Consider the following 14,952-nt stretch of genomic DNA (forward strand, 5'->3'; position numbering starts at 1 on the left):
CGTTTTTAATGAGTGTAACATAATAATATTCAATTGGAGGCATTAAAATGTCAAAAAATACCAACCTCAGTTATATTTGAATGTTATTTATTTACTTGTCAGGTGTCGGCAGGGATAATAACTGCTGGTGTTATTGTTGGAATAGTAGCAGCGCCCTTTACTGGTGGGGCATCACTTGCAGGTTCAAGTTTATTAGCTGGTGGTCTTTTATTGATGGGAGCCTGGGGTTTAGCCTCATTGGTTATGCCGCTTGTAGTTCTGTGGTTTGCAGAATCAAACGCCATGGACATTTTAAAGAGAGATGTCAAGGCAACCCGCAACCATCAACGTGCATTTAATGAGCTGAATTCCGCCTGGTCGGAGCTGAAGGCATTTGGCACAAGTAAAGTCAACCGTCGTAGCGCCTTCAGAGTTGAGAGTTCGTCGCATCGTTTGTTTGACATGGCAGCAGATCCGAAGCTTCGCCATCGTGTGAGGAATCCTGGGGCAAAGCTGTCGATCGTGGAGATCCCACCGAATTTTGAGGAAGTTATCGCCCCTGCCATTATCTACCAGCGTAAGAAGCTCAGTGAAGTGTTAGGTGCAATTCGCAACGTCGCTGATACAATCAAAGCCCCCTCTGAAGGCAAGCTCCGCACTCTTTTTGATGAAATGGAATTGCACCTGTTTAATTAAATGAAAGTGAGCCGCTCCCCCAGAAAAAAGGCGTGGGGATCAAAAACACTTTGTCTGATAATCTGATTATTTTTGTCCCTATGTGTGTGTCAAAGCTTTTCTATTTGGTAAGGAAAAGGAGGGCGCCCTGTTCGCGGCTGCCTGCGTATTTTCTCTTTCGTTATCTCATACATTTTAATCTTTTTAAATCCGCCTTATCTGTGCCCATCGTTGTTTTTATTTCACATGTATATGGATTGCTGTTTTTTTACGGCTATCGTTTAGGACTGCTTTATTTTCCTGTGTTCCTGTGAAGTGAGTAATTTGGAAGATTAATGTTTTCTTTTATACCGGCTTAGCTTTCTGCACAAATAACTGGAAATCAACATGGCGGCCGCTTTAGACGTTCATAACGCCCTGTATTTTGTGCTACTGCTTACCCTTGTGGAAATTCTTGCTGAGAATACTGTGTTATCTATTCATAAAAGTGATCCAGATTTCCATAAAGCCAATTCTCAGTGGAATCGGAGCTATGGATATTGTCATTGTCCTAGAATGTCGATGAATAAATGACAACACGGATGTGTTTCATTGTTTGTTCCTGGCCCGGACCCTGTATTTGATCTAACAGTCTTTAATGACGTGCCAAAGAATCCTGGCCCTGAGGAAACGCCTTGCATACAGAATTCCAGTGCAGTCCTCAATTCATCCGTGAGTAGTTCTGGAGTCAGGTCGGCGAGTGATTACTCGCTAACCAGAACGGTAAATGGAGGTGGCCGAATCTGGAACTACAGTACTGCACTTCTCCCACAATATATTTCGTCACTAACACATCAGTTTAACTGCGTTGATCAACATCCCAATCTCGGTACGTGTAAACATGAGTATCTACACGGCAGTTTAAGTACCAATAGAAGTGCCGGTCGAATTATGTACAGCATTGATGAACTGTACGGACTCAGAGATACAAGTCAAACCAACTCAGCATCTGCAGAATTAAGCAACATAATTGGGGCAACATAATTGGGTGAGTTGGGGCTACGAAGGTATACCCATCGTGGGTGTAGAGCCGGCAAACTTAAGCAAAGGAAAATTCATGTTCACATGTCTGCAAGGACTACGAACAATTTTGGTTAACTGATATTGACGTCCCAGAAAATTTGGAGATCGTCTGGATCAAGCTACGACCCTATCGTTTGCCAAGATTAGTTTCTTGTATATTTTGTGCAGTGGTTTATTTCCCTCATCCGAACTCTGAAGTTGAGGAAGTCATGATTGATCACATATTGAGCACTATGGACCATCTGAGTGTCTCCTACCCACAGGCTGGGTTTGTCATGTTGGGAGACTTTAATCAATTGAATAGTAATCCACTTATTGCAGATCAGCATTTTCGACAAGTTGTGGACCAACCAACTAGAGGTAATAGTATTCTTGATAAGATTATTACGAATATGAGTGATAAGTAAGTATGCGATACCCCAAATCACATCGCCAGTTGGGATGTCAGACCACAACACTGTACTTTGGACCCCAGTGTATAATCCTCGAATTAAAAATGCCAGCAAATTGTGTTTGAGGCGTCCTATGCCCGAGAGTGCCAGGCGTTCCTTTGGAATGTGGATAAGTAATTATGACTGGGCTCAAGAGTTAGATCACACTAATATTGACACAAAATTCGAAAAATTTATTGAGGCCTTGAACACAAAGATTGATATATATTTTCCGGTTAAAAGAGTCAAAATTCTACTGATAAACCTGGATAACTCCACAAATCAAAAGGTTAATTAAAGCACGACAGGTAGCTTTTCATTGTAATGATATGGTCTCCTGGAGAAGATTGCGGACGAAGATTATAGCAGGTATAGCCGTGGCAAAGAAACAGTATTATGCCACTCGGGTTGCAAAGTTTACAGAGTAAACCATCGGCTTGGTTTTACCAAATTTGCATGCTTACTGGTAATGACAAAGACCATCCGTCAGTGTATATTCCAGGAGTTGATCCAGATAATGCGTTCATGATAGCATCTACTATTAATGAACATTTTGTATCAGTTGCATCAGATATGGATTGTGTTGACCTTAGTAGACTCCCAGCATATTTACCCTCTTCCCAACCTTGCCCGTATTTGTATCCATGGGATGTTTATAAGTCGCTCCAAACTATTAAACTGTCTACAGCTGGTGGGCCTGACAATATTACCATTTTGCCATTGAACTCGCTACTCCCCTAACTCATATTTTGAATAAATCTTTCCAAAAAGGAAAATTGCCCAATGCTTGGAAACGAGCTATTGTGATACCCATACCCAAGTCCAGCACACCTTCTGTTGACAAGTTAAGACCGATATCTCTGACTAACCACTTCGCAAAGGTTGCGGAGGGATTTATTGCAAAGTGGTTGTTGAAGGACATCAGCCCCAGGTTGGATCCTGCCTAGTTTGGAAATCGCAAACATTTCTCCACAAATCATTACTTGATCAATATGCTTTACCTTTTGTATCGAAATGCTGATAAATCAAGATCGGTTGCTACTGTGACTACCACAGATTTTTCAAAAGCATTTGATTGGATTAATCACACAATAGTGTTGAATAAGTTAATCCATTTAGAAGTGCGCCCTTCTATCATTCCATGGATAGCTGACTTCTTAACCGCTAGAGAACAGTGTGTTCGTTACCACTCAATATGTTCCAGTTGGTTGACCTTAAATGCTGGAGTCCCTCAGGGAACCAAACTTGGCCCTATTTTTGTTTTAGTTATGATCAATGATGTCAGACTTGGGGGTGATAACCTGGTCGTGTTCAAATATGTTGATGATTTATCGATTGTTGAGTGTAGACCATCTTCGCAGAATTCTTGCTTGCAGGACGCCATCGACAGCCTAACAAATTGGTCTATGCAAAACAGCATGAAATTAAACCCTAGTTAGTGCTTTCAAATGAATGTTGATTTCTCTAGAAATAGCCCTGTAATGCCTGTTATTTCTGTTGATGATTATCATCACATATCAAGGTTTTGGGGGTTAATATCCAAAGTGATTTAAAACGGGACAAAAATGTGGACAGCATTGTCAAGCGTGCTAATGGTAAAATCCACATGTTAAGGGTTCTCAAAAGTTACGGTTTGCCTCACAGTGATCTCATAACCCTCCATAAAAGCTTCATCAGACCATTGATGGAGTATGCAGCCCCTGTGTGGAACGGAGCACTTACCCAGCATCAGGTGACTTGGTTTGAAAAAGTAAAGAAACGTGCCTTGAAGATTATTCTTGGGGTCGAGTATTTGTCATACACCCAAGCTTTATCGCATTTCAACTTAGATTCTTTGGCAAACAGACGTAATCAAATATCATTATCCTTTTTCAACAAAACCCTTAAACACACTGACCTTTTACGTGAATTCTTTCCGCCTCAACATACTAGAATGCTGCGGAACAAATCATCCATCCCTGAAATCCGTTGCCGAACAAAACGTTATTACACCAGTGCGCTTCCCACCTTAATCAGATTGCATAACCAATAATAATAATTTTAATTTTTCGATATGTAAATTGCAATGGACATGATTTTAACAGTATGCTTTGTACGCGTGAACTGTAAAAGTCACTGTTCGTGTTTTAATGGTTTTTTGTTTGTGTGTGTAAATTGTAATGGTGATTGTTGTCAAATAGTTTGTTGATTTGGTGTTAAATAATTTATTATTTTGTTAAATCCATTGCAATTCAGTTTTAAACTGCGATAATGGATTGAAATAAACCAATATGAATGAATGAATGAATGAATGAATGAATGAATGAATGAATGAATGAATCAACTTTCACGATGCTGTTGGTTTTGTTGAGCAAGACAGAGTTTACAAAGTAAACGCTTATAACAATCAATGTCGGAAATATTTAAATTAGGCATATATGACACATTCAGTATAGCCATGAACCATTGACTTTTCTCCAACAAGATGTAGATGCCCTGGTTGAAATGTCAAGTATTTTTCATGAAAAGTGTTTTGCTTGTAAAAGCATGGTATGTTGTGGCAGTTAATAAAAACTACTTCAATCAATTTGGGAGAGAATATTTTGGTTTTATATACTTATTTACAGATCACATTGTGAAAACCGGATCTTCACACTGTTATTCCCATTAATAAATACCTTTATAAAGAAATAAACAGTTAAAATGCTCCAATTTTGTGACTTTTTTTCCGGCGATATTTCCAGACTTTTTTGTGTTCATGTTCATGGGCCATATTTTAGCTTAACAGCTATAACGACGTAAACTCAACAAAAACTGCTGCCGTAGCGAAACAAAGTACAACAATGTGTTCATATCTTTACCTGATGGAGGAAGCTGAAATCTCGTTTACACATTCCTTGTGTCCGGACTTACAAAGATGCTTGGTTTAGGTAAGGTAAATATGTCGGTGGGTGAAGTGTTTCAAAGAAAATAAATCGTTGATCTACGCTTTCGTCGTAAACATCCTCAGTATATACTGCACTGTACTGCTGTACGATGTCGTTTCAAAACTTCCTTACGCGCGCGCACGCACGCATCCCTAGCAACTGTGTTGCGTACGCGCGCGTCAGTCTCACGCGATGGGGGTTGAGCGCATGTGCAGTGCTCAATTGTTAAAAGTTACCGCAGGACTGTTACTATATTTTGACCAATCATTGGCTTGCATGGGGCTGAACGGGGCTTGATCAATGCTGGTTCATGGGCCATTTATTCGCTTGATCTTTGAAGCTGGTCCATTGTCACCGTTAATGACCTGCCACGTGATCGAGTCTCGACCAATCAGAAACCATCAACTCTCCAAGGTATTTATTAATGTAGAATAACAAAGCAAAACAATTGTGGTTTACATCATGTTTAAAAGAAAACGTGAATTCAATCCCTACTTAAATAACAAAATGAATACAGTAATTTTGTAAATACAAATTATAGAAGACCAGTATACATGTACATGTTTACTGGCACAATGCTTGGCTATAAGCAGTGGCGCACCCAGGATTTGGGTGAGTAAGTTGTGTTAGTGGATTTCTAATGTAAAGTCTATACATTTTGACTCATTGTAACATACCGACTGCACAAAAATAGTTTTGACCCTTTTTTATGTGTTTGTTGAAAAAAGTTGGGGGGGGTGATAAAGTCCTACAATCATGCACACTATAATACCTAATGCCCCCTTCTTCTGAGATATTTCGCAGGTTAACTTCTAAAATTGTTTACTGCAATTTTCTTCATGGATGCTTTATTGGGGGGGGGGGCCTTGACATTAAAAATGTGTTAAAAATGTGTTCCACAATACCTTTTGAAAGGGAAGGCTTTCAACAGAAGAAAATATTTTGTGTTTATACAATTGAAGATATGTTTTCACAATGTTCTCATCAAGTTTGATATACACTGAACTGAGATTTTTTGACTGGGTATAGTAACCTGTTTCAGATTAATTCTTTTTTTTTAGTGCCCTGAATTTTTTATTTGTTTTTGTTTTGTTTTGCAAATGGTGCCATCACCTTTAAGTTATGACCGACAAATGACTTTTTTTTTAAAGAAAGTTTGCTTAAAGGTTAAATACCAACATTCAATGTAACACAAAAATATTTTGTACAATATTACCCGATCCTACAGCGACTAATCGTCAATTACAGGAAAGGTATGATGTCGCCAAAGACATGTACTCAACTTGAGAGTGATTTTTATTTGGTGACGTGGATTTCACACTAAATAGTTTGTATTTTATTTTCATTTGACCTGTTGTAAGTGTTTTTTTTTAGTATGGTTGTATGGTGTATTGTAATTGTTACATTGTGGGAAAACTGTCCAATGTACTGAGCTTATTAAAGCCAGAGTAAACAAGAATAAAAACATGAAAAAAAAATAGAATAGGCTGTGAAGGCAAATACACTCTCAGCATGCATAGTGTAAATTCGTGTTTAAGGTGGTTTGGTAAAATAACTGAGTGTGTAATTATTTAAACATTTATTGATAACATGTGAAGGCATTTACACTCTTAAAACATCATAGTGTATTCCTGCTGAGTAAAGTGGTTGGGTAAATTAATGTTGTAATTATTTAAACAATTTCTGATTAAAACCCCGAGAGATATTAGGCATCGCTTGTGTAATAACAAAATACCTGTGATACCAACCCACAAGGTAATTTTGCCTAATAATGCGTAGCCGTGAACCTAACTTCAAAAAAGTGATAAACGCGTACGTTGTTGTTTAATCTGAGTTGGACAGAAGTTTGCGTTGTGTGAGGTGTACATGAGGTAAACATGACATTGTAGGCGCTCGCACGTTGTGCGGATTGATGCAGATGAAGAACGTACTCAGGCTTGGGCGGCGTGGGTATTGCATTGGCAGAACTCGTCCCCATTTTTGAAGAAAGTTTGAATGTTGAGAGTTCCCCTCGCGACATTTGGCATTCTTTATATCGTAGACTAGTTAGGTGTGGTGTACATTCGATCATCATGCATTCCCATGCTAATTACCCATGTTTACATGTTCATTGCTCTTGAGCCACAGTGTCAGTTACTGTGTGCAGATGCAGCACCGGCACCCAAGGCCTTATTATTACCTCATGTATGCAACATGTACAGAGAAACTGTTGTGTTGTTGTGTCGCACTGTAAATAGTGAGCGTAAACATACATCAATCATATATTTTGTACAAAGAAAATCCATTGGGCAATAAAAGGACCATTCTTTTCAAATGTGAGGAATTGCTGATTGCTGTTATTGTTGTCCCTTAGCAAAATTGAAAACAGCAGCAAAACACACCCAATAAACAATAAGAGTAAACATAAATGGTTTTACATATTTCTGAGAAACACTTGAGTAAATAGTAACCACAACATATGTTGAAATGTTTTATATCACAAGGGTTTGGCAACATGACTGGTACCAACATGAAGGGTAAACGAAAATATTACTCAAAATATTACTTCCTTTGAGGTATTGGCAATTTTTTCTTTACGTGAAGATTATTGCAGTGCACATTCCAATGACGGTTTAAAAACTTCGAATGTGAAGAATTATACAACCATATTGTACACAATTTTACTATTTATAATTAAACTCTGGCGTTTATTGCATATCGAGCCTTAGAAAATTGCTATCTTGGTTTCAGTCTGACTAAAAGTTGCCAAGTGGTGCTGACTACAGTCTAATACTTTGTAATTCAATTTTGCACTCATAACTTCGAAACCGTCATGTACACAAATATATACACAAAAGCTCTAGCAGGGGTCACCGAGAGTGCAATTTGCTTGCATTGTTACCTTAGGCGCTCGATGGAGTCTACCCGATTATTGTTGTGCTTCTGATGTCGAAACCTTGCGTGGAAGGTCCCTAATAAACATATTGGCCCTAGAAGGCCGGGAGAGAATTAGAATGAGGGCATGACCCAAGGTTTTGAGATTGCTTCGGATGGCAACCGCCGGGATTAATTGCCATCAAATATATACACTGGCATTTTACCATTGCATTTTTTTAATGCTTTATATATTTCTTCGTTTACAAATAACACTTACACTTTTTGGCGCGACAGCCACAAAATCTTTCAATAGGGTTGTAACATTATCAACTTGTTATCACTGATAATCTATTAAAGATGTATTCACCAGTAACTATTGTGAACAGAAGGAATAAAGGTAGTGCTAATTAGTGCAGGGCTGTGTTTTGTGCAGTAAAGCAACTAATAGAGCAACAAATGGTGACAGTTGATCACTTAAACAAACAAAATTATACATGTGTAATTTCAAGATAGTTTTACGCCTCATGATGTTTTCAAGTGCTTGTCGTAATATGACAATGACAATGGAATGCCCGTCAGACCTTTTGCCAGAAGCCCTTCCTATGGGTGCCTCAAAATCATTAGAAGGCCAGCCCAGGGGTGGGATCAGGCTATAATTAGAATAGCCTACATTAAAGGGAAACATGGATGCCAAACAAGTGTCTGTTGAGAAAAAGTGCCTACCCCCCCCCTCCCGGAAAAATATAATGTTAAGATAACATCATAAGGGTACTAACAGGAGGCATGCGAACACTCTTGATCATGTTCAAATGTAAGGGTAACCAGTGAAGTAAGAGGTTTTCATCGTGAGATCATCAGGGCTATGAACAAGACGATTATTGGTTCGTCACTGTCTATACGTATTAAGATGATCTCGTCATTAAAAACAGCCCAGCCCTTTGTTTAAATTTAATTTCATTTCATTGAATAGAATTGAATTACATGATCATTATACAGCGCGTCCCAAAATACCCGCAACATTTTTTGCGAGGCTCTAGCGTCGCCACCGAAACATTTACCGCCGTTATTTTCCAATCAAGTTAAAGCTTGCAATGGTATAACTGTAGCAATAAGTATTTGTTTTAATTTTGAAATGGTTTACAAATAGTTTGTGTTCAAACATAGGCATGACAAAAGTGTGAAATTGGTCGAGTTTGTTTCTTAAAAACCCTTTTTATGCCTGGTTGTGTGTTTTTACTGATTCTCTCTTGCCTCTTTGGTTTCGTTTTTGTTTTGTGTTTGTTTAGTTGGTTGGGTGTTTTTTGTTTTGGCTTGTTCTGTGGGGGTGTTGGGGTGTTTGTTTGTTTGTTTGTTTGTTTGTTTGTCGGTCTGTCTGTCTGTCGTGCTGTCTGTCTTGTCTGTCGTGGTGTCTGTCTGTCTGTATGGTCTGTCTGTTGGGGTGCTTGGTTTTTTTGTGTGCTAAGTTTGTCTTGTCCTGTTTTTCTGTGTAATTTTCTTTTAAAATCTCTCTCTTACTGTTGGTTGGTTTATTGGTTTTATCCTTAACACTTAAATTTAATGCCTTAATTGTATAAACAAAATTATGTAGTTTTCATTTTAAATGTTCATCTGTGTCACAATTCAGCCTTTTGGCTGCAATGAACAGATTTTAATAAACCAGTAATAATAATAATTGTTTTCGACATGCCTCTATTTCAATACGAAAAGTTTCAAAACTCTTTTAAATATCAAACCAAAATACTCGCCAGGGACAAAGTTAAGATTACAATTAGGACCAGTAGAAATACTTATTCTGTGAACATCAATAGTGCGTCCAGCCACATATGACGAGCCGATGACTCTATTTCAGTTAGAATCATACAAATTAGCATGAGTTAAGGTTTTGTTTTCTTTTTATTGATATACATGCAAACATTTTTCGCTGCTAATCAATGTATTAATATAAAAATAGCTGAAATGTTCTTAAACAAAACACTTTCCTTTCCACGTTTTTCCAAATCAAGATTGCTAGGGCGGTTTTGATAGCAAATTCAATGGTTGATATCTGGAATGATCACACCAAACTCTGACTTCAGACATTCCTATGGTTTATAAAGGTAAGCCTGTAAGTGGTCTTTCTTAATGAATTGTGTTTGGGAGAGGGACTGTGGTGATGTCTACCAAATGATAAAACAAAGGGTCATGTGCTGTGTTACCTAATTGCCAATATAAATAAAACAGTTCAAATCTAAAAAAACAAATCTGAATCCAAATCTGCTTAGTCCTTTTCCGGGTGAAAAAGTACAAATGTCCTAGTCACAATAACCGAGAAAAGTGTAATTTTTTCCTCTCCAAAGGGGGCATTTATGACCCCTAAAAGGGGTCAATTTTTGACGTGAAAAAGGACCGATCAGCAGATTTGGATTCAGATTGCGGGTCAGTCCGACCCAGGAGATTATAGAGTATGGCTTTGACAAGCTATAGTGCTGTAGTTTTGAAATTGGAAGTTAGGCAAGGCCTCAAACCACAAGATGTGGGTTTTTAGCATATGTCATGTGTACATGACAAACATTAAATAGAGTGTAAATAATAAAAAAATAATGCAGCAGATTTGCTGGAGAACTTCTGACATAATGTTTGTAATAAACTGAACCCCACATAAGTGTATTCCAAAAGTAAACCCAGTGTTGCTGGAACAAAACTCGTTAAAAAGTTTTTGAGAGATGTAGTCCCGAACCGATAAAACAAAAGAGACAGTTCATTGTTCATTTTAAAGCTAAAGATATTGTACCCGGCGTTAGCGTAGTTATGTAGTTATCACAATTTAATAATAAAGACCAAAACCATAGACTCATGAATATTCAAAAATATAATAAGCTTGCTTGACAGACTTCGACACCAGATCGTGCGCAGAGCCCTGCAAATCTGAAAGCCGCCGCATGCAGGGGTCTTTGTTGACAAGTTTCCATGGTATTTGCCACCAGTACCGGCCATTATCACTTCACTAATCTAACTAAGAGTTTGGCCTAGTCGTTAATCCTTGCGTGTAGGATCTGTGGGCGATTCTTGTTTACTCGATGAAGCGCATTTTTTCAGTTGTAATTGCACACATGTTTACCCTCTACATTTGTATATGCAGGAGTGGCCTGCCGTGACCTGTGCGGCTGCGCCATCCTTCACTAAATATGTTAAAGCTACAGTCCATAATTTACAGCTATCCAAAAAGTAACTGACGTATTTTATTATTGTTGAAAACATACTTGGTTGAAAGATAGTATAGGGACTAAACTCCTTTTGAAATCATTCTATCTGGTATGCTGTCATTTTGAAGAAATCAACGAAAGAAGGCTTTTTCAATATGGTACATCTAGATACATACCACACCGTGATCCTGGAATGGTGTTTTTTCTTGAAATATACAGCTAAAGGCTGAGCTGAACCTTCATCAGGTTAGTTGTTCAGCACCCTTATTTAGAATATGAGCACGTATGTTGCCTCAAACGCGCAAAATGCACATATGTGACCCGCTCTGCAAAAATGAGTCTGATGTCGCATAATTTGAATTCAAGCTTTAGCCATTTTGAAATGGAAACAGTAAAAATTTGCTCAAAATTTGGATTTTTTTGTTTTTGTTTTATGTTGGTTGTTTGATAGTTTTAGTTCAAATATCTTACACAGAAATGTAAATATTGTAAGAAAAAGAAAAAAATTATGAATCTTTGGTGCTTTTCTTGGTTAGTTACAGTGTATTTGTCATTTTTCAAAGCCTTTTTTCTCCATTGAGACACTTCTAGCTTTGCAAAAACTTTACAGAATGAAACAAGCACAACAATGCAACCAAATGTCCTAGAGAGGTCCGTGATATACCAATTGAAAGCTTATTTCATTCCCACACACTCATTTTTGCGGAGCGGGTCACATATTACAAATGATGGACCGTTCCTTTAAACGGGCTAACCCACCAGCGGTGGGGACGAGCGAAGGGAGTAGGCCTAGACACTATTGGAGGCGCTGTTCACAGCCAGTTGGTTTTATCCAATGTTGGGACCACTCCATAAATAAACAGCTAGGACGGTACCAACATTACCTTGGGCCGTTTTCCAAACACCCGGCGCCGGCTCGGTCTCAATCATGCAGTTTGACGATGAGGCTTGAGCCGAAGCCGAAGCTGGGGTTTGCAAAATGGCCGCAGTTAGGGCTGAACAACAAACCCTCGCTTCGCGTTCGGAGCCCGTAAGGTTAATTTCAGAAGTTAAAGAAATTGAAGTAGCTGCATGTTCTATTCATATATGATGTATGTTATGAGATGGCAATCTCCTCTCTCAGCCTGTAGTATTCAATCTTCATGGCCCTTTCACTGTTACGACATTCAAATTTATCAGCAAAGTCTTTAACGAACTTCACCACTTCTGAGTTGGGTATCTTGAGGATGCGTATGGCAGACGATATCGAACTTACAATATCTTCTGGAAGCTCGACGATGCTGAACAGAGAATTTGGGTTCTGCCTTTTCGTTGTGACCGTGGATTTCAGGATCAATAAGCCCGGTGTCTCTCTGCATCGCAACTGCAGGTGCTCTTCTTTGACCACAGTTTCCAATGTATAAACTGTCTCCAAGACATTTTTCAGATGTAAGGTAGCCATAACGTCTTGTAACACCACGGGTTTTGGATCAGTAAAAGGCTTCCCGGCAATGTAATAACGCGTAAGAGCTACCATAGCAAGTAGACACATAGACTTGGTAACACTTTCAAAAAACGCAACAACGAGAATGCACCCGCAAAATAGTCCTGCGACAACCCCCTGAAATGGTTGGGAAAATTAAAAAGACACCGTTACCAACTTTGAACTGCATAAGCCACTATATTAAGAAAACTAAAAACGTTAGCAAAAAGACGCAACTTGAACTGTTACTACAGTTTCGCCTCCCTCACATCTAGCACAAAACAGGATGTGTATCAATTATACGCCTTTTTTCAAGCCCACTTAATTTCACAATCTTGCCAGACATCCCGCTATATCTTTAAAACGGAAGACCGCACGAAATTGGGAGTCTGTTAAATGGAAACGTAGCCCCATTATGGTCTTATTATAAAAAGACAAGGAGGCCGTTATACATTGACAAACATTGGTCTGCTTATCTTTACGTTTCTGCTTACATTCGTATGTGCAGTTGAATTCCGGCAGCCAATAATGTCTCAATATCAATTATATCAATATTACCGGAACAATGAAATGAGAAACATACCGGTGCTGGCCGACGACTTGAATATCTTAGACCCGTCCTTTCCATAATAACAGGAGTGATCATTACACCAATGCACAAAGAAACCTTTACCGAATCCTGTGAGAAATAAAGCGTACCAAAATAAAAAAACGGTGCTGATAGTTACCTACCAGTTAAATATTGGAAGACGATTCAATGGGACATATATTTTTTTAGCTGATGCTGTAAAAACATATTTTAGCCTTTCTGGGATATGACGATCATGGATGGCGTCATACTGTGTTGGGCGAATTCTAGCTACCAATGAATCATCCTCGTTCTAATATTCTATTTTCAAACTCGTGATGCAACCATCGGATGGAACTTGCTTCCTGTATTCGGATTTGATCCACTAATAAGCCTCTGCAATAAACCTCTGTCACCCCCCCCCCCCAGCCCGGACAGGGTTCCAAAGAAAAGCGCCCACTGAACAAAGTGCGACGTTGTCAGTCATACACTTATCAAGAAATTGATTTGTATCGTGATTTTATTTCTACGCAGCCCAAATCACAATTTACACACCCTTTATGATACTGAGCATTTTGTTGGATAAACTTGAGAGTTTTAGTGCATAGGCCGGAAGCCGTGAACAGGTCTGCAAGCTTGTAATTAATGTGTATGTGGATGAACTTGGGCCCTTAAATAATGCGCTCCTTTGCAATGGAGCGCAGCCATCATCTATACTACAATTCAAGGAATCTCTGTCTGTCTGTCTGTCTGTCCGTCTGTCTGTCTGTCCGCCGATTATCTCCAGAACTGGGCACCGTATGGAGTTGAAAATCGGCGGGTGCATTGTTCGGGACAACAGAATGTGCAGTGCCGAGTTTGAAGTAGTTTGGACGAGGGGTTCTCGAAAAAGCTGCAAAAACAACAGTATTTTCTGAGACCTAGCGCGCCAGAATATAGCCTAGAACTCCGCGCACTGATGTTCTTTTCAATTGTTTACGTCATGTTTGAGCTAAAGCGCGCGTGCTCAATATGACGCAACAATGGAAAAAGGACACGGGCACGCGCACGTGTATTGTAGGGCGATACCATTGTCCAGTATGGGTGAATAGCATGCGTACCATATGTTTCCTGACTGCACGGGCACATGCATTCTGCAGTCGATTGAACCACTATTGTAGGCGGTGGATTGAGCAACCTTACTCACGTAGGTGTGTAGCTACACGGCCGTATTTGTGAATATCCATGCCGGGGATGGCCTGGGGACATGTACAAAGTGCGCTCAACCTATGAGTGTGAGTTTAACCTGTGAAAACAACACAATTGAATCGTGTGCGTTGTTTGCATGACATGAGCATTTAGAAATTGCCCCTAACGCACAGGTGCATTTTTTTGACGGGCCCTGCAAAAATGACGGGCACATTGTAGGGCGATAGCACTGCACACCATGTCTTCGTACGTACATATACGTGAGTGGCATGCACGCGTGCACATGCATTTTGTACTCAACTGAGCAACCATCACTGCACTGTATGTGCCGGGGGGGGGGGGGACGGACGAAATTTTGTGAGTTTAACTTGCGAGTGTGCGTTCACACCATTGAATAATGTGCGTTGTTTGCACGAGCTGCAGTTCTCAACTGCCCCTTCCGAACACGCACATTTTCGACTGGCCCTGCACTAGTCTTACTATAATTCCAGGAATCTCTGTCTGTCTGTCTGTCCGTCGATTATCTCCAGAACCGGGCACCGTATGAAGTTGTAAATCGGCGGGTATATTTTTCGGGACAACAGAATGTGCAGTGCAAAGTTTGAAGTTGTTTGGACCAGCGGTTCTCGAAAAAGCTGAAAAA

At 39.4% G+C, this 14,952-nt stretch overlaps 1 protein-coding gene across 1 annotated transcript; it reads right to left on the bottom strand.

The window, feature by feature from the left end:
* Positions 1-11,611: 11,611 nt before the first annotated feature.
* On the bottom strand, positions 11,612-13,227 carry LOC119737972. The gene is made up of 2 exons (XM_038216302.1): positions 13,137-13,227; positions 11,612-12,691 (listed from the first exon to the last, which is right to left on the bottom strand). Exons 1-2 carry the CDS (start codon positions 13,197-13,199, stop codon positions 12,188-12,190), a joined length of 567 nt encoding a protein of 188 aa, XP_038072230.1. The 5' UTR covers positions 13,200-13,227; the 3' UTR covers positions 11,612-12,187.
* Between the last annotated feature and the right edge of the window lie 1,725 nt (positions 13,228-14,952).

This window comes from Patiria miniata, unplaced genomic scaffold, assembly GCF_015706575.1.
Source record: "Patiria miniata isolate m_02_andy unplaced genomic scaffold, ASM1570657v1 HiC_scaffold_1, whole genome shotgun sequence".
Classification (NCBI taxonomy): Eukaryota; Metazoa; Echinodermata; class Asteroidea; order Valvatida; family Asterinidae; genus Patiria; species Patiria miniata.

Coding starts and splice junctions, on each gene's coding strand:
- LOC119737972 (XM_038216302.1), bottom strand. CDS start 13,199: ATGATCACTCCTGTTATTATGGAAAGGACGGGTCTAAGATATTCAAGT. Junction 12,692..13,136: donor CAAGTCGTCGGCCAGCACCG/GTATGTTTCTCA, acceptor CAACCATTTCAG/GGGGTTGTCGCAGGACTATT.